This window comes from Physcomitrium patens, chromosome 11, assembly GCF_059467195.1.
Source record: "Physcomitrium patens ecotype Gransden chromosome 11, ASM5946719v1, whole genome shotgun sequence".
In the NCBI taxonomy this organism is placed as follows: Eukaryota; Viridiplantae; Streptophyta; class Bryopsida; order Funariales; family Funariaceae; genus Physcomitrium; species Physcomitrium patens.
Genome location: NC_143420.1, coordinates 8,655,223 through 8,682,413, shown reverse-complemented (window position 1 = coordinate 8,682,413; position 27,191 = coordinate 8,655,223). Strand labels below are relative to the sequence as shown.

Here is a 27,191-nt window from a genome sequence, read left to right as displayed (position 1 = left end):
TTCTATTACTGAAAATTAAACTTAATTAACAAGCTCTGAATCGACTAATTGCAATCTATTCTGACCATACGTACTGTAGATTCGATGCTTACATTCGTCTCTAGAGTTCCCTGAGCTGCTTCTGCTTTCCATATGATACTCGCTCGGAGCAGCACTAAATACCTGAGAAGTATCCGATCCAGAAAAATATAACACTATAGAGCCTGTCAAAATGTCAATCCATATGCAATAAAATTAACAGTAATTAATTACACTAGTCATGTAACTCAAATGTCTTTCAACCCACGTACGAAGGGCTCACGTCTATCGACCACCTTGAGGCGTATAGATACACTACAAACAAGAGGAGAATAGACACTGTAGCGTCTCCTAACAAAGAATGTTCCTACTGCTACACCCCTGTAACCCTTGCAAAGATCTAAGATTCTACCTTGCAAAGATTCGAAGAAACATGATGCAACTACAAAAAGGACTAGCTCGCATACTATCGTAACAATCGCAAGTCGAGACCATCATCTTCATCAGTCGCTCCACGATTTTTGCTGAGACCCTGAAAAATGCTATCTAATGTCTGCGAAGATGAGGGCTGCACTTGATTACTTGCTTTGTCTTGCCGCATTGGGGCAAACCGCTTTGTACCAAAATTCTGCAACCCTGTCTTCATTGTGTCCCAGTTCAACGTGAAACCAGATCTTTCTGTACTATTCAATTGCTGAGGAGTTGCTGATGGTGCAGAGTGCAAGTCAATCAATGCTGGGGGTTGGGATGATTGTGTTGAAGGTATTGCTGCTCTCGCCGTGTTTCCAGACGAATCTTTAGGAGCGTCTCTGTAATTGCCACCCGGAGGCGCTTTTGAAGGATTCCGAAGAGAAGCGTATTTAGAAGCAATAGCTTCCGTGGATGAAGACTTGTCCACCCGTCCATACTGACGATTTCCAGGGGCATCAAGAGGTTTTGACTTCGACGGTGCACTACTGTCACTAATTAAGCGTGAGCTCGGATGAAGAGCCTCCTTCTCCGGGGACACCTTCTGCATAACAGTATTGAAATCTAATGAGTAAAATAGAAGGGAACTAAGCCAGCTGCTTTCAAGACTAACCAAAAAACTAACACGACATAGATTCTCAAGGACCCAGAGACACGGCACTGACAATAATCAGGGTGAGTTGAGAACACTAGTTGCATCATGTTCTATCACAATGCACGCAATCCCAGCAGAAACATGTACATTTGTGACTTTTTATAGTGCAAATAGTAAGATCAAAAATTCGCAAGTAATGTTCCAAACTCATGCAACTTCGACCCAGTGTAGGAAGCACTCTAAGCTTTGATATACTATGAATTCAGAAAAGTATGAGATATGGTAGGTACCTTCCCCAGGATTGCTTCAGATTCAATGTCCAACTCAGCACTACCAAAGTTGCGAGCTAATGGCACAACATTCTCTCCTACCACGCTACCTTGTTCAAGCCAAGACCGCTCTGTCCACCAGCAAAATCAAAGTGGTAAGTACCTTAAAAAATGAAAAGCTTAACATTCAATAATCCAAAATCATAATAGGTATTATTAACATTATCATTATTAACTAGTAAATTGTTTAATGCATTTATTTCGAAAGATAGAAACTATTAAAAAAATTAGAGGCACATGAAACAGAAAACTTTGCCACTGTTCATGATGGCAGATTCATGAACAGTGGCAAAGTTAAATTGGCAAATGCTCAATGTCGATTGTTGCATGGATCGTGACTACTGAAGCCAACATCGAGAAACTTAAAAGCTAAGTATAATACTTGAAAATTCATACGAAAATAATACACGAAATGAGAATTACCCAAATACGACCTCACTGGAATGTATACACATTAAACCACAATGTACAACTCATCTACGATTCACATTGGATACCGTTGAATGATTTCGGTACCTTTACGAAGAATGATAAGCCCCGACGGGTCAAACCCTTCACCATCTTCCGCATCATGGCTTCTAAAATACCGCAAGCTTCCGAAGTAGTCCATTATACGGTTCAAAACATTACTGGCCAGTAACCCGGTGTAAATCACCATAAATATTGGGTAAAATGTGTTGAATCGCTCATCTCCGATATAAGGAATAACTGTCATAGAGCCCATTTTCTGCACCGACAACCATATCAGAATTAGTTCATCACAGGACTACAAACATACTTGTTAAAACTTACACTGAACTGGGTGGGTTACACAAATATCATACAAAAGAAAGAAGTGAACATGCAATACAAATCTCAAATTTGATGCCACAATGTTGCTTAATAGATAAAGACTAAATCTGCAAGGACAACTGCAAATGTCAACTACAAGGGCTCCTAAAAAAGGAACAGCACTCACTTCTTCAAAAACAGTTTTCTGATCACTTCTTAACTTGATCAGGCTCAGAAAGTTGTAACAAAGTGGAGCTGCATATCTTGCAATCATCCTAAACCACAAGCAAAAACACAATATATTACTTCAAACGTACCAATGCCCTAAATTATTCTTCTCAACAGGTTCTCAAAAAAATTCATTAGAGTATTTGTCCTTAACAATGCTATCCACATAAAATTCTAAGCAAACAAACCTAATCAAAGAATACAACACGGACACTTAATATAGATTGTTTTTATAAATATTCACACATGGACCGGAACTAACACGCATGTGTGTTGAAGATGAGCTCAACTATCTTCAAAAAGACACGGGCATAAGGGTCGTTCGAATGATGCGATTGCTCATGATAACATGAGCGCAATAGCATGTAAAAGGCTCTCAAACTGCAACGACCAAGGTAATAAAATCGCTAATTGTTCAAAAGTAAGCATTTCTAATCATACACAAGGGCCACATAATGGAAATTTGAAGGGAATGGATGAAGCCTCTTACGAGCAAATCATCAGTAAGCTCACGGAGCTAGTTTGCTTGGGCGCCAGATAATAGATTGTCATCATTCCCAACCTGATAAGGGAAAAGTATGTGCACACACACATGTATGCCAAGGGTACAAATGCAACCACCTGCAAAACATTCCACGCACATGCGTTAGGAATTGTCCCATGATATAGGAGCCATTATGACTGTTAGCAGACATAAGAAGCTCCAAGGCTAGGCGCTCCCCTTTAGGCTCAGCACTACAATGTACTGACAAAGGTCAAACCAAAACTGTCTCCAAGTCTACATCATGGTGTTGAAACCAAATCAGCTACAGTCACGCCCATTCGTTGATATAAATGTTCATATAGAATCATTCAAATAAGTTAAAAGAAAAAAATAACGCAGCCACCATGAAAGCTTGTTGTACCACATATGGCTCTATTGATGAGTCCATCTTTGCATCAAACCACATAGATGTGAAATACCGGTGAGAAAGCAAGAGATATGATGACTAACCTGCACTAAAATTTCCGAATCACCCACCCCTCTGATTATCAACGACAAGAGAGAGAGATCCGCCTCAAATACAAGGGTAGCTTCGGCCATCACAATGGCGACGGACATGGCTCCCAGCAAGGCAGCTAAAACCATGACCACGTTCTTTCTGAGTTGGCAACGCCACACATACTCTGCAACCAAATTCACAATTGGGAGGACATCAGCTGCTTTCTGAAGAAAATTTCAGAAACATGCCTAACAAGTGATAACAAATCTCTACGAGAAGATCAGAGCCATGTGGAAGATGCACAAAGATCACAACATGAACAGATCGCACTTTTATGACTATCACTTATTATGTGAGGGAATAGGATTATTGAAATATACATGCTGTGTGCTTCCTGATAATCTCATTCATATACAACCAGCGTGATAAAATTGAGGAGATGATGTTGTAATTTTTATTCAACAAACTAAGCGTCATACAGAATTAGCTTACCAGCAATATCAAGCACGTTAGCGAAGGGACCAGTACGTGGTGGTCGAATTGTGGAAACAAATCGTCTGCAACCAAACGAAATCCTCGAAATTAGAAGGGTTAAAATAGGATTGGCCAATACCAGTGTAATTATATATTAATCGATGCAATGAGAACAAAATGTTCCAGATTCTTCACGTGCAAACTGCATCAAAATGAGGAACAAGACCATATCTATCAAGTTCAGCCAACTAATCTTTCACCAATACTTATGTGAGCGGGTCTTTTCACGGTGCACTATTTGAGGATAATCAAACTAGATAACCCTCGACAAACTATAAATTATTGATAGCCTACTTCTGACGCACAAAAAGACTCCAAACGTACCCATCAGCACGCTGAATATTCTTTAATGTCTCTTCCATTTCAAGTGCCTCCCAGACATATGATGTGTAATCACTGCGAATCAGAAAGAAGCTATAAGTTCCAGGATATCATTGCTGTCGAAATCATTAACCCAAGCAATGCACGCCGTCAGATGGATAAGCATCTCTGCTGGTATCTAAAAATTAGAAATTTGCAGCGAAGTGCTTCGCTGTAGTTGTGAAGAGAAAGGAACTGCAACATGTCTAATTCAGCCTTCCACAGGTTTGAATAGTACCAGGAAACACACTGCAACAAACAGGCACCTCATATCCAATCAAATCTACGACTCTTCCAAAGTTTCGGCAGAAGTATCACTTCTTACCTTTTGTAACGATTATACGCACTTTGTGCTTTACGTAGACGCCTTCTGAGTGCAGCCATTGATTTCTCATCCTGATCATAGTCCATATCACTTTCTCCCATTCTTCCACCAGATGGCTTGAAGACCGGATCTTCCCTAACCTAGGATCAAAACAATCATCAGGACCCAAGTATGTGCTATGGAAGATTGTGATACACTAATGAAGATTAATAGCAAGTTTGATTATGCACAATGTTATTTGTTACTGATATGTCCAAGTTCTTGTTTTCACGAATGAATAATGGAACAAAAAGAGCTAACCATCTCTGCCAGCATATCGTCGATCACATCCATGTAAGGCCGCATCCTGTCGCGCCTTGACATCTGATTGGACGTTGCTTGTGCAATCTACCCCAAGATTACACAAAAAAACAAAAAAAAGGTTAGAAATTATGAATAGCCAGTATCTTGGATAGCGTACTCAAGATTCTGATTTAACACTGACAAGGAGTCTGCGGATACATATTGTCCGGGTGACGAACAGAAGCTCATAAGTCAACAACGTTTCGTGACCTTCACCCTTCTAAACAACAGAAGGGTTCAAAACATAAAATAAAATAAAACTCAAGGACTCAGGTTTGATCCTCAATCGACACAAAAAATATCCATCTTCCATTTCACGAATGGAAAACTGAAGCTTTGAAACTCAACAACCAACCACCAAATTATAGACATCTTAAAGACTTACCACAATGGCTGTGGACAACTCTTGGTGGGCATCGTCCAGCTTAACAGCACATCTTGAAATTTTGTGTGTCAAATATTTCTGACGAAATTCCAACTCTGCGTTACGCCACATGCCACGGGGAATCTCCACCAAGCCATAACCCAAAAGAAATGCACCTGTGACTAGTCCAAAAGTGTTGGAGGAGGCAATAGCCAACGCTAAGAGTCCATTCCTGGAACACATATATAGATGCGTCCAAACCAATCAATATGCAATCAAGGCTGCCAAAGCTACAATAAAAGTGCAGATGAAAAAAAACTGGGGAAATATGAGCACACTGCAGTAATCGTTGGTTTGCATGGACAAGCACCACGGGTCGATTCTGTGGCACCGTGGACAGAATGACTGAAATCACAAAACGACATTGCCCTTCAAATTGACCCTAGAAACTATTCATAGATTTCCTATAAAGGAGTGTAGGAAACACACCAATGCAACTTGTTCATGAAGATCATGATCAGAACTCCCAAAGCTCCAACACCTCCAACTGACGCATATAAGACAACATTTTGATGAATGCTTGTCTTGAACCGTTTTGTCACTGTAAAATCTCCGGCATCCTCGTAGCCTTGCAACGTTGGAACAATAGCCCTGCATCGAACAACAAGTATAAGCAAAAACAGTCTGTACAAATAATTTGAATAAATCCCAGTTATGCAGGAAGGAAAGAAACAGCGTTGTGCGTAAAACACCACACCCTATAAACTTACCAGGTAAGAAAGAACGTACTCCAATACGACCAGCTCCATAATACGGCGATACTAGCTTTGCTGCTATGCGAAGAAGAGATTGTCTGCCTCGCAAAATCACAAGTAGATACTGATTCAATTCACAAGCTTGAAACTGCTTATAGAATGCCACAGTGGACCCAACATCGTGAAGAATTTAGGAAATGACACGCACGGTTTCGCATTACAATGATCTACTTGCACTAAACTTACACCTCTTCCGGTCAGCGTTCTAAAAGTATTCACTTCATTCATAGTCTTCGACCCATTGTAAAAACCTTCCACAAATGTAACAACCCTCGACCATTTAATTCGAGCAGAAAAGGGTGTAAAACATCCCCCGCGTTCGAACATCCATTGAAACGCAGTTTGAATGAAGAGAAACAGAAGCCAAAGCGCTTCGTTCACAGGCAGCATATTGTTGAAACTAATTACTGCGTATCGAGGGTCAATTTCTCTACTTTGTTGTAACAATCACAAGTAAATATAACTACCAACAGTTGCAGTGACTAGCGAATCATTTATCCGGTATGACAAACTCTTATCGACTTCCCATTCAGCACTCTTATGAATAAAGGAACGCATCAGGAAATTTCACACCCCACGTATTCCAGGAATAACTGCACGTGAATCTAGATCCAAGTAAAGAAGAGAACACAGAAGCACGCCAGATCATTTCAAGATGAATTCATGCAAAATTTCTAGGAACACCACCTCCATCCAGGAACGTCGAGAATCAGATAAAAGGCTAGGTCTCGATGATTTGACGAACAAATGCACCAGCAAGTTTTTCATGACTTTGAAATGCATATTTCAGCGGCGAGCAAGAGCAGCCGGAAGGAAGCTTGATCCAAAACTAGAATTCAACAACTACATACCCAGAGAACAAGCAAAATCCGCTGCGCTACCCTAATCGAACACAAACGAACAGACGAATACCTACTAGACAATGAAAACCGAAGGAAGGAAAAAGATAAATCACTTACAATCCAGATGTCTGCGGGCACGAGAACGATGATGGAGATAGTGCAGAACCAAGTGTAACCTACAATTAAACGGACGTACAAGGTCACAGTGCGAGCAGCGAAGTACTGCAAAACACCCGTGACCATGCCCAGGGCGATCGGCCCCGCCAATGCATAGAATAGCCACATCTTACCCTACGAGTAACACCTTGCTTCGCTACCACAACCAATCTTACACAATCACAAACGAAAACCCCCACCACCAAGGAGCTGATCCAAACCACCAATTCCAATGCATCCATCACTCATACCACCCCTCGCCTACCGCCATTCAGAACCTCTCAACAAACCTCCCCCTCCTACAATGCCTCCTTCAATCCCTCCTTCAATCCCTCTTCAATCCCTTCACCTCATCCCGCCTCCCAAACTCAATACCGTCCCCGAATTCCACCACCGCCTTGAAACCTCCAGATCTCACTAGACTTAGAGCTCCTCTCTACCTCACAATTTTCCAGCGAGGTAACAATAATTGTCCTCCGAAAAACTACCTCCGAGCTCCAAATACGCTTGTAGGACACCGGACTTCGAGATCTGAGACCACGGCAACACTCGTGCTTCACCTCCTGGATGCCACAACCATGAAATCCTGGTTAATTCCAAGCCTCCCGCTCTGTGCAAGACGCGCTTGAAAGGTTTCAGACCCCGTTCCTAGGGTTTCATGGGTATGGCGGTCTCGGACAAGACAAGACGAGACAAAGCGTTTAAGTTAATGTCGTCTCTCGCTCTCGAGGACTGGGTCATCTTCAAGGCTCCTAGATTGAAAATCTAGAGTTTTCCAAATAGTATGATAATGAAGCTCGGCAACACAGCCACATGGTAGTCGTGTATTGAATTGCGGAGACCGTAGAAGCAAGGAGGTTTCGTGACCCTTTTCATTGAATCAACTTATTACGAAGATTTACAAGCCGCCGCGCGGATTTAAGGTAAATTACGTTATGTGAAGAATATGGGTGTCCTAGGTGGAAGGAAGGGCTGAGCCACGAGTGGCGGACAAGTCACGTTGCCCATGAACACTCTACACTTTAAAGTGAAAGTGAAAGTGAAAGGAAGAGAATGTCATGGGTTAGTCATGGTGTAATTGTGTGGGTCCCATTTTTATTTTACCGACTTTTTAAAACATTTAATAATCTTGATATGTATGCCGTACACCCACAATGTAAGTGCCATGTTAGCTTTTTGGTCAAATTCTTATACTATGGAATAAGTATATAAAAGTGTAATACATAAACTATCTTCATATATATATTCATATATCATTGGTGTTGGAAGATTGTCAATGTTCAATTAGATTTTACAAGTGAACTTTGAACCTCAAGAATAAAATGCATTATCTTAATTTGATACATAGTTGCTTTAGAACTACGTTATTTTGATAACTTTGTTTTATTTTATATAAGTAAATTTTGTATAAAGGAATATTTGAAAAAATATATATTTTAACTTTTTCTATTTGATTGTTAAAAAAAAGGAAAAAGGTGAAACTTCATTTGTAACATGAGAAGAAAAAAACATTACAAATCTTAAAATAATACCAAATACACTTAAACTACTTTTAAAAAAATATTACATCATAAATGAACATTTACTTTAAATTATCGTATGTGTTGTAGAAGACTTCAGAATGACATACAAAAGTTGGAATTTAAAGTTGAAAAAACACTTTTATTGGTAATTGTTGTGACTATAGTACTTTGAAGTGTCTAAGTACAGGAAGCATGTATACTTTTATAGGGATCAAGGTTTGTGATATTTCAAAAAAATAAAATCTGAATTAAAAAAAAATAAAAATAAAAAAGATAATACAAAAAACTGAAATGTGATATGCAAATATAATATTCCGAACACTCTTTAATCATTTTAAAAAACATACAATTTTGCTTTCATGACTTTCTTTCAAAAACATAATGCTGTCTCAGTAAAAACTTGTACTGATTAATAACTTAAACCAATATTGGAGTTGTATATTTTTATACATATGTTTTTATGCAATAAATTTTAATAATAATACTCAACAATTTAAAGCTGATAGAATGAGTTTAAATTCTTTCAATGCAAGATTCGATTCCAAATAAATACATTGAATTTTTTCACAGTATTCAATCAGTTATTTTAACCAATGAAATAAAGAAGGTCGATTTTTTTTTTTTAAATGGTTACAAAAGTACCACAAACAAGTTTGTTATAGATCATATTCAGACATTTTATTTTAAGTTTGTTATTATATTATTGCAAAAATTTGTTAAAACATTTGAAAAGATTCTAAAATAATAATATTGTAATATTTGTGTAAATATTTAGACAAAAAAAAAGTTATATTTGACATATTGGTTAGGTTATTTAGAAAAGGTTGCACATGAATTAGGGATAAATACTTAACTACATATTGGACAAATGATATTTAATGCATTGTCAAATTTTATTTTAAGTTCAAATTTGTCAAAATATTTTCAAACAAAAAATGTAGCTTATACATCACTTATGTCTAAATTAATAAATTTGTAAAAAATTTTGGTTAATGTTATAAAAAAAATCCATTGTCTCAATTCTTAGAAACTACTTTAGCACATTAAAGAATAAATTATCCAGATTTTAAGTGTATGTACGTATGTATATATATTTATGTTTACCTCCATAACTTATTGTCCTTCCTACTAACTCATGGTGTTTTTAAAAGGTATACATTTATTCTTATAGTTAAAAATTAATATTAGTTACTATTTTTAATTAATTCAAAAAAATAATTAAATAAAATAAAATTTGAAATTTGAAAGGTGTATATAGAAATTTAATAAATTTACAAAAAATTTGTCTTTTCATGTCTATTTTCAATTTTAAAAAGCAATGTAATATTTGAATATTGCAACTTGATTCAACATTATGTGTTGATTTTGGCTTGATTTGATGCTACCTCTGTCTATAGTGTTTTAGAAACGCATATGTAGGTAGAATAAGAAGACCCTTTAAAGTTTAGGAGTTATCTAGCAGTATGAGTATTTGCAGTGCTAAAGATCTACAAAAAAATATTTACTTTGTTCGTTTTTTTATAAAAATTATATATATATATACATAATTTTTAAAATTTCCATGAAGATTTGACATTAAATGTTGACACAATAAAATGTTCTTTAGATGTATTTATTTTTTTGTAAATGAAAGTAACACTTAAAGAATCTTATATATATATATATATATATATATATATAGTGTTAGAATAGACAAAGAAGAAATTAAGAATCCAATTACAATTGATGAAACAAACGAATTTAAGTTACAACGATTAAGATTGAAATAAAATAAAATAGCATAATAACAAACTCGGTACTTAGTTTAGAGTATGAAGCTTAAGTGTTAGAATATTATAATTTAGGTAATGGTGTCTTGTTATCATTGTTTATTAAAAGGCAATGGTTTCAGCAACAACGGTTGGTATAACTTTTCTTGTGACTTATTAAAAGTGATTAATTGATTTTTATATTAAAAGAAGTATTTCTATTTAATTTTTATAAGTTATATTAATATTTTTTAAAAAATTTATATCAATTTCAGGTACTATAAACTTTAGAAAAGGATGATTTTATTATTCCATTATGAAACTGGTAAAGATTATGTATTAATCAAGTTTGCTAATTTAATAGTCTTTGTTCCAATTTGCATGTAGACAATATAAGCAGTTTGTTGAATTGTGTCTATAATAAAGGCATTGCATTGTTCATATGTTAAAGTACTTTAATGGGTGTTTCAATGGATAATAGATGGTGTATACTTAGTAATTCTCTTGATTGGTTAATTTCACTTGTATCTGAATATTGATGTTGTAAGTTATAGAAGTTTTAAATTGATATAAATTTAGGCTTCTATTTATAATACCAAAATGTAATTTTTGATGTATTTGAATGAATCAATTATTTCATTTTATTCAATAAACAATACATCTCAATAATCAATTTTGGATTGGTACTAAAATTCTTATTGGACTACTTTGTTATGAAAATCATTTAGATAATTAGTATTCTACTATGATATTTACAAAAATAAAATATATGAAATGGGTTACTTCATTACAAGATGCAAACAAAATAACTTGATAAACTATTTTTTTAGAATTGAGGTGCATAGACAAATATTAAGTTACAAAATTTGCTGAATCTTTGTTCCAATATTAGCCACTCCTTAAAATTTAATAGTCTTTCATAGTTATATTTATGCAACATTAGCAAGAAAATATTCATAAAAAAAAAATAAAAAAAATAACTTTTGTCAAGTCTTTTTCTTTTTAGTTTACCAACAAATCAAGTTATAACAATTAAAAAACTAAAATAGAATCAAAGGCTAATATTAGAAAAAAATATTAAATTAGCCACTTCTTTTAATCACACACCATGTTATAGTGTGTGGTAACCAAAGATGTCCTACACATGAAAACGAACGCATTGCTTTCCAATTGTGATCTATCACTATCTCACATCCTAGCTCATGTCTGTCTTTCACTCCAACAATCTTTCACTCTGCAAATGCTTCCCACCACTTAACTCCCACTTCATATTGCCATGTTCTTCTTGTATTTGCAGCTTGCTAGGGATGATGGACGCCACCGGAGTGGTGCTGTAGCATCAACTTGTAATCCAATACTGTTGTGAACCGGCGATCCTTGTATTGCTTTCTATTGATTCCTCCCATTGCTAGTCCATGTATACTTGCATCATCCGCATGATTCTAAGGTCCTTGACTCATTGCTTAAATACATTGTAATCTACGCGAGGACATCCAAAGAAAAATATCATTATTGGAATAGTTCTCTCTTGGTTGATTTGGTTCAGTTTTGAGTTTGCTACATCGTAAATAAAATTGTCTGCAAAAAGAAGTCCCAATTCTCAACCAAGGTTGTGTCTGCAAATCATTGTCGAGGTAGAAAGAGTTCACCTCAAGAAAGCATTAGGCTCTTGGCTATCACTAATTACTCAATCAAGCTTCAAAATAAGGGAAGCTCTAAGTTTATATATAAAATTTCTCTTTTGGAGCAATTACACCAAATACATAAGCCTCAAGTAACCAACAATCCCCAAAATATGATAAAATTCTCTAAATCCTTGTATATCCTTATGTCAAAATTTTCCCGAACTTTAATACTTCATAACTCCTGTTCTGACCATCCAAACTTACTTAAAATTTAATATGAAGTATTAATATATTTCTAACAACTACCAGAATAAATTTCAACAGCAAATTTGTTGCGGATCTTACGATATCACCAAAATCCTAAAAATAGCTTCAAACCCTAGTATTAATATATGCACTTGCAAATTTCTTCATATGTTACAAACTAAGTACTCAAATGCAACAAAATTTGTATGTATCACTTTTTAAAATAATAATTTACCTTCTCTAAAAGATTTTAGTCAAAAATTCTTCTAAAATCTTAAGATATGGTTCAAACTATTACTATGAATAAAATCACTTACTTATTGCCTTAAATTTGAATGTGTTGACTTCAATCCTCTATAACTTCTTCATTTGAACTCCAAAATCATCAAAAAAAAAAAAATATGACAAGTATAGTCAAGAAAGTTTTCTCTCCAACTTCAATACTCCAACCCTTTGTTGCTTTCAATAAATGCATGTTATTGTAAATGACAAGAATTCCATGAAAAAAAAAATTCAGACAAGTGAGCCTTCACTCAAAGAAAGGTAACAAAATATAAATAAACAAGTATGTATATTGAAATAGAAACTGGAATGGCTATTGCCAAAAGACAAGAAAACTACAGACCCTTGAAACTAGACTAGAAGCAAGAAAGAAGTTGACAAGAGTGAAGAAGGCTTCACTCTTATCTCTATATATACAATCTAACTAAAGGCTACGTGGCGACATTCTATAGGATCTCCAATATGTGTTGACTTTGTAGGACACATGCCTTGACTTACAATGCAAGTTTTTCTATGTGTGGGCCACATATTTAGCTTGATCTTTAAGCTAAAAACATGTGTGGCACATGGCCAACTTGTTGACCATGTTTCTAATCCAAAAAGTTAATTAAAGACACCTATAAAGTCAAAGCAGCATCTATGGAGCTTCTAGGAAGCTTCCATATTAAATACTATAGAATTAACTTAATTTTACTTACTTTAACTCACTTCTATCTATTTGTATATGTAATTACTAGCTTACATGAGTATGTTCATGACATTATCTTCCCTTCTAGGGACGAGTTCCACGAAGAGCGGTCATCATATGTTGAAAAAAATCTATGATGCGACAAATTGTATTTGCCACATACTCTGATCTTTGTTCTCTTCGAAGATGATTGATAGGGCCTCTCAACCATCGGTAGTGTCCCATACTAGGGCGGGAAGACCACCCAGTTATTTGATCATTGTTGAGGCCTTCATAACTTCCTTCGAATAGAATATTTGGAACAATAGCAGGAGTTGTTCTTACCTCTAGCAAAATTACCAAACATCGTGAGTCCCTTCCCAAATCATGATACCAAACGCGTTATATCTCGCCATCTATTTGAGAAAGAACATGTCATTCTTTAAGATCTTCATCTCGATTGCATTGTCTTGAAGATTGTAACAATCATAATGTCTCGTCCAACAGGTCAGCAAATGAAGGCTCTTGAGTCGAATCCACTAGTTGTTGGTTTTCCATCTCTTGAACGTCACAACTACAAAGAAGCTACGAACAAGGATTGAAAGTAGAATGTTATCTTGCCTAGATGTTGTTTCTTTTACAAAGAAGGTTTTCATCTTGATTTTGATGGATGTCGTTGATGAAAAGCCTCCATCGCCTTTGCTGCATTTACAAGATTCTTTATTGGCTCCCATGTGTGTTCATTAATACCATATCCACGCCAATGTACAAGATATTTCAATTTATTTCGGTGCCGCCTTGAATCTAAGACTTCTTCTACTTCAAACTCTTCATTATTGTCTACTTCTATAAGAGGAGGTGGAGCTTGTTGTCTTCTTGGTATGTCCACTGTCTTATATGGTTCAAGAAGAGACATGTAGAATACTGGATGGATTTTCATTGACTCTGATAGATGTAAACGATATGCAACTGGATTGATTTAAGCAGAAATAGAAAATGGTCCTAGCCTTTGATAGTCCAACTTGTCACAAAGACGAGTAGTCTTGATATTGTGACGAAGTAGCCATACCTTATCACCCAAGAAGAGTGGTAGTTGTTTCTTTCGATAGACATCTGCATTGACTTTTTGTTGTTCTTGAGCCTCTTTTAACTACACCTTGATCGTTGCATGTAGCTCTGATAAATAAATCGCCAAATCTGTTGTAGTAAGATTATCATCTTTTGAAAAGTCAAAAGTATCAAGTCGTGGATGATAACCATAATTAGCAAAGAAAGGTATTTGTTTTTTAGAAGAATGTACCATATTATTGTAAGCAAACTCTGTCAATGGCAAAAGAGTTGTCCAATCATGTAATTGATAAATAATGGTACATCTTAAATATTGCTCCAAAACTTGATTAACACGCTCTGTTTGTCCATTAGTTTGAGGATGGAATGTCGAAGATAGTTTTATATCCACTTTTAGAATCTTGAAAAGAGTCCGCCAAAATCTTGATATAAATTGAGTTCTCCTATCTGATACAATATCCTTGGGTAATCCATGATAGCAATAGATATTGTTAAGAAAGAGTTTAGTTGTTTCATCACCTGTGATAGATTTTGTATATGGCACAAAATGTGCCATCTTAGTAAAATGATCTACTATCACGAATATAGAATCATAAGAACCTGAGATTGGAAGATCTGTGATGAAGTCCATAGAAACAGAAGACCATGGTTGTTCTGAAATGAATAATGGCTGAAGAAGTCCAAAAGATCGATGATGAGGAGTTTTTGATCTTGAACAAATATCACATGATTGTACAAAATCTTTGACTGCCTTTCACATTTGAAGCCACCAAAAATCCTTAGATATCAGCTCCAAAGTCTTATTATATTCAAAATATCCTCCTATTGGGAAGTCATGACGAGCTTGAAGAACACGTAAACGTGCTTGTCGTTTTGGAATATATAGGCGTCCTTCGAAATAGAGTAGGTTGTTCTTGAATTCAAATTTAGAGAAATCATGAGATTTAGAAGAATTATTCTTGATATCATGAATAAGAGGGTCTGAAGACATACTTAATAGGACTTGCTTAAGAAAAGTTAAATCTACAATCAATGTTGATTTTATTGCTCGAAGATGAAATTGCTCCGGCTTCAAGAGAACCGTTCTTTGTTGCTCAAAACCTACATCTCCTTCTTTTGGTGCAAGATAAGAACGTCTAGACAAGGCATTGGATAAACCTTGTTGTTTTCCTAGTTGATAAGTAATGATGAACTCAAATCTTGATAAAGACATGCTCCAACGAGCTTGACGATGATTTAATATGTGTGCTGAGATCAAATACTCGAGGTTCTTGTGATCCATATACACGGTGACTTGACTAGAAACGCCTTCTAGATAATGACGCCATTCTTAAAAGAATCCATAATTGCTAGAAGTTCTTTATCGTGGATCTCATAATTGATTTCAGCTCCTGAGAATTTTCTTGAATAAAAGGCTACTGGATGAAGTTTGTCATCTATTCCCATTTGTGATAAAACTGCAGCCAGAGCAAAATCTCATACATCTGTTTCCATAAAGAATGCTTTGGAAAAAATAACATGATACAAGATTGGTACAAAAACAAAAGCTGTCTTCAAAGATTCAAAAGCAACTTCCGCTTCTTGATTCTATTGGAGTTTGTCTTTACAAGTCAAACGTATAAGTGGAGCTGCAACTCGAGAGAATTCATTGATGAAGATCTGATAGTAGTTGGCAAATCCCAAAAAACATTGGACATCTCTTACTATTTTTGTGATGTTCTAATCTATAATAGTTTGAACTTTCTTAGGATCCATCATAAGTCCATCATTTGAAATGATGTAACCTAAGAAATTGACTTGAGTAGTGTGGAATACATACTTTTCTATCTTGGCATAGAGTCCCACATCTCTTAATTTTTGTAACACATGATGAACATGAAGTTCATATTCTTCTAGATTCTTAGAATAGATCAAGATGTCGTCTAGATAATAGACCACAAAATCGTCCAAAAACTCTCGAAAAATATTATTCATTAGATGTTGAAAAGCTACTGGTGCATTTGTAAGTCCAAAAGGCATGACGCTGTATTCAAAATTTCCATACCTAGTTCAAAACGTAGTCTTTCATTCATCTCCTTTTTTGATGCGTATTAGATTGTATGCTCCCCGAAGATCTATTTTTGTATAGATCTTAGTTTGATTCAGCTGATCAAGAAGTCCAGATATTAAAGGTAGTGGATACCTGTTCTTGATGGTAATCTTGTTGAGTCCTCGATAATCAACACACATCCGCAATAATCCATCTTTTTTCTTCACAAATAGAATTAGAGCTTCTGCCAGAGATTTAGAATGGCATATGAAATTCTTGGCTAGATTTTCTTCAATATACTCCTTAAATTTAGTCAACTCATTTTGTGATAAACTGTAGATTGGTCCGAATGGCGATTGTGCTCCTTCATAAAGGTCAATTGAGCAATCATAAGGACGAGATTTTGGGAGTGTATCTACATTCTTTTTTTTGAATACATCTTGAAATTCTTGATATTGGCTTGGAATGCCACTTGAAGTCTTTTCACCAGTAGGAACTAGTGTGGCATAAATAATATATGGTGATTCTTTCATAGCAACATGCAAGAAAGCTTTTGCACTTATAAATACGGTTTTAATTGAATTGGACTTATGACTCTCTACCTGATTAACTACACTATTAGCTATACTTTTAGAGAAAGTAAGAGTTCAAGAAATCCAATCTATTTGAGGGTTGTATTTTTCTAACCACGATAAACCTAAAATGACTGGATCAGAGGAAGATCTAATGATATTAAATACTACAAAACTATTATGACGATTGATTATTTTTTCTATAAGAAGGGTTTGGTGAGTAATATCTCTAGAAGACAATGGACGACCATCTATGATTTCTACATGAACAGGTTTAGTTTTCTTTACTAAAGATATGCTATGTCTTTTAGTAAATTCTTCATCTAAAAAACACGCTTAGGCTCCCGAATCTAACAAGGCAAAGACTTTGTAATGTTTAGGTCCTAAATTAATATTTAATGTAAAACAAGGACAGGGCCTCTGAGGAGAGAATAGGATCTTTACTAGATGTTGTGCAAGGTTCCAGCCGCACGGTCCCTATTGTAGCTGGACAAACTCGTTTTCCAATATATTGTCTTCTTTCACAACCATACTCCTCATTTTATGATTGCGTCATTTCTTTGGATAATGTTGAGCAATGTGCTTTAGTTCTCCACAATATAAATATAATCCTTTTTGACGACGGCAAGTCTTTTCTTGCTCAGTAAGAAATTTAAAACGTACTGCATCAATTTACATATCCTCTACTTTCGAATGTATGTGTTGAAGAGGTGTTGGTGTTTCCATTGAATTATAGTATCGTTGAGGTCCACTTATACGGTTCTCAGATCGAAATTCAAAAAGGCGATTGTCGCACTTGACAACAAAGTCAATTGCTTGACTCAATGTTTGAGGATCAGGTAAGTTGAGCATTAATTTTTTTTACCTCATATTGTAATCCATAGAGAAATTGGCTCATAAGTGCAGCATCATCCCTCTTGATATCAATTGCAAGTTGTCAAAATTATGAAGCATACAGCGTTATTGATCGATTGCATTGTCGTAAAATACGAATCTTATTGGTTGTAACACGAATTACATCATGTTCTCCATACATGGATCGAAACTCTGCCAGAAAAGCCTCTAGATTATATATTATTGGATCTCGTCATTCAAAAAAAGATGAAAACTATGATAGTGCTGAACCTGAAAGAAGCATACCAATGAATCTAACTTGCGATCCTGGAGTTAGATAGCCTTGGGGTTGAAGTTCAATCACAAGTTGCACTTGATTGATAAATCCTCGAAACTTAGATCTGGTGCCATCAAACTTCTCGGGTAGGATAATTCTTGGTTTTCTAACACTGGAAGGGCGTTCCACCATAGGAGAAAGGACATGGTTTGGTGCAGATGTTGAAGCAGCTCCAACCATTTCTATATCTTCACTTTCTACCAATCTTGTTGCTCTTTGTGGTGGTAAATTGAGTTGATACATCGCAAGTATTAATTCCTTAATTGCTCTTGCATTTGTGCCATTACATTCTTCATTTCAACAAGTTTTGCCATGATAATACTTAGAAAAGAAAAGATGTCTAATATCGCTCAAGACAAATAGAAGAGAGGACTTGAGAACAAAGAAAATACTAAGCACAATATCAGTTTAGAAGAGGGTCATCCGCAACTTCTAATATGCTTATATCTTATCAAGAAAAAGGGGTAATCTACTTTTAATCAAGATTAGACAAAGCTCTGATATTGTAGGTGTACTCTTGTCCACATATCAAGGACAAGAACTTGATGAAAAAGTAATTCAGACAAGTGAGCCTTCACTCAAAGAAAGGTAACAAAATATAAATAAATTAGTATGTATATTGAAATAGAAACTAGAATGGCTATTGTCAAAAGACAAGATAACTAGAGATCCTTGAAACTAGACTAGAAGCAAGAAAGAAGTTTATAAGAGTGAAGAAGGCTTCACTCTTGTCTCTATATATACTATCTAAGTAGAGGCTACGTGGCGATGTTCTATAGGACCTCCAATATGTGTTGACTTTGTAGGACACATGCCTTGACTTACAAGGCAAGTTTTTCTACGTGTGGGCCACATACTTAGCTTGATCTTCAAGCTAACAACATGTGTGGCACATGGCCAACTTGTTGACCACGTTTCTAATCCAAAAAGTCATTTAAAGACACCTATGAAGTCAAAGCAGTGTCTATTAAGCTTCTAAGAAGCTTCCATATTAAATACTATAGAATTAACTTACTTTTACCTACTTTTACTCACTTCTACCTATTTGTATATGTAATTACTAGGTTACATGAGTATGTCTATGACAGTTATGCCCCAAAGAGTGACAATAGGTATGAAATTGATATCTTAACTTTGAGCGCCAATAACTCCTTCATAAAAACTCCAAATCATACAAAATTTGTATCCAATTTATATCCAAAACATTAAATTTGATGATCTTAGCATCCAAAACTCAAATGACTTCAAAAGAAAAACCATAATTTATAATATGGCCTTGGACAACCTCCTTGAAGCCCATTCGGCATGGCCCTCAATCACTAGGAATGAAGATCTCCATTCCTTGCCTTCATCTAACCATGCCTTGCTTTCATCCCTCCCAATAAGCCTCCTACTTGTTAAAATTTTCTTCTTTAGACTCTAATCTCCTCTCAAGGCTTCATACTAAATATTTAGGTCCTATAATTTTTTAAAAAGCTATAATAAAAAAAATAAAAATAAATAAAGTTTCTTAAATCCACTCTTTTTAAATTAATCTTTTAACTATTCGAAAATATATCTAGATTTATTAACATATAATATATTTTAACTAATTTTTACATATTATAAGATTTTATAATACGACATTGTAATGATCAACTCATAGCCGTCGTCTTTGTATTTGTCAAATCAACCTAACGATTTCTTTCACCACATATTCTCAAGGACTAATCTTGTTAAATTTTGATGAATTATCAGCCAAAGTATACAAGCTTAAAAATTGGCTTTAATTATAGGTGTCAAGTCGTCATCATTGCTTCCATCTATGAAGGCACACGAAACAAAGAAATACTACGCATTCACAGTCCATTCTAATTTCATGATGATGCCTCTCCAAACAATCAATTATCTTAACTTTCTAGTCTCTTGATTTCCTTCTCATATATACAAACTGCCACACACCCAATCCAATTTGATTTTTTATTCCAAGCATCCTCCCACTCTGATCTCCTTAAGAATTTTTTCACATTTGTTGTGGCATAGATATACCTAATCATGCATAATAACGATTCATCTTAATGAATACTATAGAGTCTCCAATAATATTTTTTTTCCAGGATCTCCTACAATTCAATACTGACCAAAGTTGAAGTGTAAATGGAGAGCAGAATAAAAACAGACCAAGTAACAGTATAACTGTCAAGAACATGAATTGTGAGATGATGCTTAAACCAATGAAATCCATGATAAAAAAAGAGTAACAAAATAAAAATCAAAAAGTACGTATATTAAAAAGAAATTGAAATGGCTTATTATCAAAAGATAAGAAAACTTAAGACTCTTGAAACTACACTAAAAGTAAGAAAGAAGTTGCCAAAAGTGAAGTGGAGTTCATTCTTATCTATATATATACTATCTAACTAGCAATTATATGACAATGTTCTATAGAACCTCCAAAATGTGTTGACTTTGTATCACGGACATATTCATGTAAGCTAGTAATTGCATATACAAATAGATGGAAGTCAGAAAAAGTAAATAAAAAGTAAGTAAAAAATAAAGTTAATTCTATAGTATTTAATATGGAAGCTTCCTAGAAGCTTTATAGATGTTGCTTTGACATCATAAGTATCTTTAATTGACTTTTTTGATTAGAAACGTGGTCAACAAGTTGGCCATGTGCCAAACATGTTGTTAGCTTAATAATCAAGCTAACTATGTGGCCTACATGTAGAAAAACTTGCCTTGTAAGTCAAGGCATGTGTCCTACAAATTCAACACATATTGGAGGTCCTATAGAACATCGCCACATAGCCCCTAGTTAGATAGTATATATAGAGACAAGAGTGAAGCCTTCTTCACTCTTGTAAACTCCTTTCTTGCTTCTAGTCTAGTTTCAAGGGTCTCTAGTTTTCTTGTCTTTTGACAATAGCCATTCCCGTTTCTCTTTCAATATACATACTTATTTATTTATATTTTATTACCTTTCTTTGAGTGAAGGCTCACTTGTCTGAATTACTTTTTCATCGAGTTTTTGTCCTTGATATGTGGACAAGAGTACACCTACAATATCAGAGCTTTGTCTAATCTTCATTAAAAGTAGATATAAGCATATTAGAAGTTGCGGATTACCCTCTTCTAAATTGATATTGTCCTTAGTATTTTCTTTGTTCTCAAGTCCTCTCTTCTATTTGTCTTGAGCGATATTAGACATCTTCTCTTTTCTAAGTATTATCATGGCAAAACTTGTTGAAATGAAGAATGTAATGGCACAAATGCAAGAGCAATTAAGGAGTTAATACTTGCGATGCATCAACTCAATTTACCACCACAAAGAGCAACAAGATTGGTAGGAAGTGAAGATATAGAAATGGTTGGAGCTGCTTCAACATCTGCACTAAACCATGTTCTTTCTCCTATGGTGGAATGCCATTCCAGTGTTAGAGAACCAAGAATTTCCCTATCCGAGAAGTTTGATGGCATCAGATCTAAGTCTCGAGGATTTATCAATGAAGTGTAACTTGTCATTAAACTTCAATCTCAAAGCTATCCAACTCCAGGATCGCAAGTAAGATTCATTGGTACCCTCCTTTCAAGTTCAGTTTTATCGTGGTTTTCATCTTTTCTTGAACGACGAGATCCAATAATGGATAATCTAGAGGCTTTTCTGGCGGATTTTCGATCCATGTATGGAGAACATAATGCAATTCGTGTTGTAACCAATAAGATCTGTATTTTTTGACAAGGCAATTGATCAGTAACGTTGTATGCTTCACAATTTTGACAACTTACAATTGATATCAAGTGGGATGATGTTGCACTTATTAGCCAATTTCTCTATGGATTACAATATAAGATAAAAAAATTAATGCTCAATTTACCTGATCCTCAAACATTGAGTCAAGCAATTAACTTTGCTGTGAAGTGTGACAGTCGCCTTTTTGAATTTCGATCTGAGAACCGTACAAGTAGACCTCAACGTTACTATAAATCAATGGCAACACCAACACCTCTTCAACACATACATTCGAAAGTAGATGATATGCAAATTGATGCAGTACGTTTCAAACCTCTTATTGAGTAAGAAAAGACTTGCCGTCGTCAAGAAGGATTATGTTTATATTGAAGAGAACCAAAGCACACTACTCAACATTATCCAAAGAAACAACGTAATCACAAAATGGAAAGTATGGCTGTGAAAGAAGACAATATGTTGGAAAACGAGTTTGTCCAGTTACAATAAGGACCGTGCGGCTGGAACCTTGCACAACATCTAGTAAAGGTCTTATTCTCTCTTTAGAGCCCTCTCCCTATTTTACATTAAATGTTATTTTAGGACCTAAATATTACAAATTCTTTGCCTTGTTAGATTCAAGAGCCTCGACGTGTTTCTTAGATGAAGAATATACTAAAAGACATAGCATATCTTTAGTAAAGAAAACTAAACTTGTTCATGTAGAAATCATAGATGGTCATCCATTGTCTTCTAGAGATATTACTCACCAAACCGTTCTTATAGAAGTAATAATCAATGGTCATAATAACTTTGTAGTATTTAATATCATTAGATCTCCCTCTAATCTAGTCATTTTAGGTTTATCGTGGTTAAAAAAATATAACCCTCAAATACATTAGATTTCCCAAACTCTTACTTTCTCTAAAAGTATAATAAACAGTGCAATTAATCATGTAGAGAGTCATAAGTCCACTTCAATTAAACCCATGTTTATAGGTGCAAAAGCTTTCTTGCATGCTGCTATAAAAGAATCACCATATATTATTTATGCCACACCCATTTCTAACGGTGCAAAGACTTCACGTGGCATTCCAAGCCAATATCAAGAATTTTAAGATGTCTTTGAAAAAAAGAATGTGGATACACTCCCGGAACATCATCCCTATGATTGCTCAATTGACCTTCAAGAAGGAGCACAACTGCCATTTGAATCAATCTACAATTTATCACAAAATGAGTTGATTGAATTCAAGGAGTATATTGAAGAAAATCTAGCCAAGAATTTCATACGCCATTCGAAATCTCCGATATGAGCTCCAATTCTATTTGTGAAGAAAAAAGATGGATCATTGCAGATGTGCATTGATTATTGAAAACTCAATAAGATTACCATCAAGAATAGATATCCACTACTTTAAATATCTGGACTTCTTCATTAGCTGTATCAAGCTAAGATCTATATAAAAATAGATCTTTGGGGAGCATACAATCTAGTATGCATCAAAGAAGGAGATGAATGGAAGATTGCATTTCAAACTAAGTATGGATATTTTGAATACGTCATGCCTTTTGGACTTACAAATGTATCAGTAGCTTTTCAACATCTAATGAATGATGTTTTTTGAGAGTTTTTGGACGATTTTGTGGTCTGTTATCTAGACGACGTCTTGATCTATTCTAAGAATCCAAAAAAATATGAACTTCATGTTTGTCATGTGTTAAAAAAATTAAGAGATGCGGGACTCTATGCCAAGATAAAAAAGTATCTATTCCACACTACTCAAGTCGATTTCTTAAGTTACATCATTTCAAATGATGGACTTATGATGGATCTTAAGATAGTTCAAACTATTATAGATTAGAAGATTTCAAAAATGATAAGAGATGTCTAATGTTTTTTGAAATTTACCAACTACTATCAGATCTTCATCAAAGAATTCTCTCGAGTTGTAGCTCTACTTATACGTTTGACTTGTAAAGATAAACTCTAATAGAATCAAGAAGCAAAAGTTGCTTTTGAATCTTTGAAGAGAGCATTTGTTTCTGCAGCAATCTTATATCATGTTAATTTTTTCAAAGCGTTCTTTATGAAAACAGATGCATCAAACTTTGCTCTAGGTATTGTTTTGTTACAAATGGGAACAGATGACAAACTTTATCCAGTAGCCTTTCATTCAAGAAAATTCTCAGTAGCAGAAATCAATTATGAGATCTATGACAAAGAACTTCTAGCAATTATGGATTCTTTTTAAGAATGGCATCATTATCTAGAAGGCACTTTTAGTCCAGTCTCCGTGTATATGGATCACAAGAACCTCGAGTATTTCATGTCAACACGCATATTAAATCATCGTCAAGCTCATTGGAGCATGTCTTTATCAAGATTCAAATTCATCATCACTTATCGGCTAAGAAAACAACAAAGTTTGATTGATGCCTTATCTAGACGTTCTTATCTTGCATCAAAAGAAGGAGATGCAGCTTTTGAGCATCAAAGAATAATTCTCTTGAAGCCGGAGCAATTTCATCTTTGAGCAATAAAATCAACTTTGACTTTTGATTTAACTTTTTTCAAGTAAGTCCAGTTAAGTATGCCTTCAGACCCTTTTATTCATGATATCAAGAATAACTCTTCTAAATCTCATGATCTCTCTAAATTTGAATTCAAGAACAACCTACTCTATTTCGAAGGACGCCTATATATTCCAAAACGACAAGCACGTTTACGTGTTCTTCAAGCTCGTCATGACTTCTCAACAGGAGGATATTTTGAATATAATAAGACTTTGGAGCTGATATCTAAGGATTTTTGGTGGCCTCAAATGTGAAAGGCAGTCAAAGATTTTGTACAATCATGTGATATTTGTTCAAGATCAAAAATTCCTCGTCATCGATCTTTTGGACTTCTTCAGCCATTATTCATTTCAGAACAACCATGGTCTTCTGTTTCTATGGACTTCATCACAGATCTTCTAATCTCAGGTTCTTATGATTCTATATTCGTGATAGTAGATCATTTTACCAAGATGGCACATTTTGTGCCATATACAAAATCTATCACAGGTGAAGAAACAACTAAATTCTTTCTTAACAATATCTATTGCTATCATGAATTACCTAAGGATATTATATCAGATAGGAGAACTCAATTTGTATTAAGATTTTGGCGGACTCTTTTCAAGATTCTAAAAGTGGATATAAAACTATCTTCGGCATTCCATCCTCAAACTGATGGACAAATGGAGCGTGTTAATTAAGTTTTGGAGCAATATTTAAGATGTACCATTAACTACCAATTAGATGATTGGACAACTCTTTTGCCATTGACAGAGTTTGCTTATAATAATACGGTACATTCTTCTACAAAACAAACACCTTTCTTTGGTAATTATGGTTATCATCCATGACTTGATACTTTTGACTTTTCAAAAGATGATAATCTTACTACAACAGATTTGGCGATTTATTTATCAGAGCTACATGCAACGATTAAGGTGTAGTTAAAAGAGGCTCAAGAACAACAAAAGGTCAATGCAGATGTCTATCGAAAAGAACAACCACCATTCTTCTTGGGTGATAAGGTATCGCTACTTCGTCGCAATATCAAGACCACTCGTCTTTGTGACAACTTGGACTATCAATGGCTAGGACCATTTTCTATTTCTGCACAAATCAATCCAGTTGCATATTGTTTACATCTATCAGAGTCAATGAAAATCCATCCAGTATTCTACATGTCTCTTCTTGAACCATATAAGACAGTGGACATATCAAGAAGACAACAAGATCCACCTCCTTCTATAGAATTGGACAATAATAAAGAGTTTGAAGTAGAACAAGTCTTAGATTCAAGGTGGTTCCGAAATAAATTGGAATATCTTGTCCATTGGCATGGATATGATATTAGTGAATGCACATGGGAGCCAATAAAGAATCTTACAAATGCAGCAAAGGCGATGGAGGCTTTTCATCGACAACGTCCATCAAAATCAAGATGAAAACCTTCTTTGTAAAAGAAACAACATCTAGGCAAGATAACATTCTACTTTCAATCCTTGTTCGTAGCTTCTTTGTAGTTGTGATGCTCAGGGGATGGAAAACCAACAACCAGCAAATTTGACTCAAGAGCCTTCATTTGCTGACCTACCAAATGAGATATTACGATTGTTATAACCTTCAAGACGACGTAATTGAGATGAGGATCTTAAAGAATGACATGTCCTTCCTCGATCAGATGGCAAGATACAACGTATTTGGTATCCCGATTTGGAAAGGAACTCCGGATGTTTGGTAATTTTGCTAGAGGTAGGAACTAATCTTGATGGTGTTTCAAATGTTCTATTTGAAGGAAGTTATAAAGGCCTAAACAATGATTAAATAACTGGTTGATCTTTTCACCCTGATATGGGACACTACCGATGGTTGAGAGGGCCTATCAATCATCTTCGAAGAGAACAAAGATCAGAGTATGTGGTAAATATAATTTGTCGCATCATAGATTTCTTCAACATATGATGACCGCTCCTCATGGAACTCGTTCCTAGAAGGGGGATAATGTCACAGACATACTCATGTAAGCTAGTATTTACATATATAAATAGGTGGAAGTAAGTAAAAATAAATAAAAAGTAAATTAATTTTATAGTATTTGATATCGAAGCTTCCTAGAAGCTTTATAGATGTTGCTTTGACGTCATAGGTGTCTATAATTGATTTTTTGGATTAGAAACGTGGTCAATAAGTTGGCCATGTGCCACACATGTTGTTAGCTTGAAGATCAAGCTAACTATGTGGCCCACACGTAGAAAAACTTGCCTTGTAAGTCAAGGCATGTGTCCTACAAAGTCAACACATATTGGAGGCCTATAGAATATTGCCACATAGGTTCTAGTTAGATAGTATATATAGAGAGAAGAGTGGAGCCTTCTTCATTCTTGTCAATTCCTTTCTTGATTCCTGTCTAGTTTCAAGGGTCTCTAGTTTTCTTGTCTTTTGGCAATAGCCATTCCAATTTCTCTTTCAATATAAATATTTATTTATTTATATTTTGTTACCTTTCTTTGAGTGAGGCTCACTTGTCTTAATTACTTTTTCATCGAATTCTTGTCCTTGATACTTTGTAGGACACATGCCTTGACTTATAAGGTAAGTTTTTCTACATGTGGGCCATATAGTTAGCTTGGTCTTCAAGCTAACAATATATGTGGTACATGGCGAACTTGTTGACAACGTTTCTAATCCAAAAATTCAATTAAAGACACCTATAAAATCAAAGCAACATCTATGAAGCTTCTAGAAAGCTTCTATAGAAGATATTATATAATTAACTTGCTTTACCTACTTTTACTTACTTCTATCTATTTATATAGGTAATTGCTAGCTTACATGCGTATGTCCATAACATTACCTCTTCTT

The 27,191-nt window shown here is 35.0% G+C and overlaps 1 protein-coding gene across 1 annotated transcript; it reads right to left on the bottom strand.

Annotated features, from left to right (window-relative positions):
• Positions 1–209: 209 nt before the first annotated feature.
• On the bottom strand, positions 210–7,800 carry LOC112288899 (uncharacterized). Its single transcript, XM_024533621.3, has 14 exons — positions 7,092–7,800; positions 6,088–6,170; positions 5,807–5,968; positions 5,339–5,549; positions 4,912–4,998; positions 4,612–4,751; positions 4,251–4,322; positions 3,885–3,949; positions 3,404–3,576; positions 2,900–3,030; positions 2,369–2,456; positions 1,927–2,137; positions 1,372–1,481; positions 210–1,030 (listed from the first exon to the last, which is right to left on the bottom strand). The coding sequence occupies exons 1-14, from the start codon at positions 7,257–7,259 to the stop codon at positions 485–487; spliced, it is 2,247 nt and encodes a 748-aa protein (XP_024389389.1). The 5' UTR covers positions 7,260–7,800; the 3' UTR covers positions 210–484.
• Positions 7,801–27,191: the final 19,391 nt, after the last annotated feature.

Excerpts from the sequence above, each read along its gene's own strand:
- LOC112288899 (XM_024533621.3), bottom strand. The coding sequence starts at position 7,259 with ATGTGGCTATTCTATGCATTGGCGGGGCCGATCGCCCTGGGCATGGTC. Across the intron at positions 3,577-3,884 it reads TAACGTGCTTGATATTGCTG|AGTATGTGTGGCGTTGCCAA; the intron begins GTAAGCTAATTC and ends ATTTGGTTGCAG. Across the intron at positions 3,031-3,403 it reads ATTCGGAAATTTTAGTGCAG|GTGGTTGCATTTGTACCCTT; the intron begins GTTAGTCATCAT and ends AATGTTTTGCAG.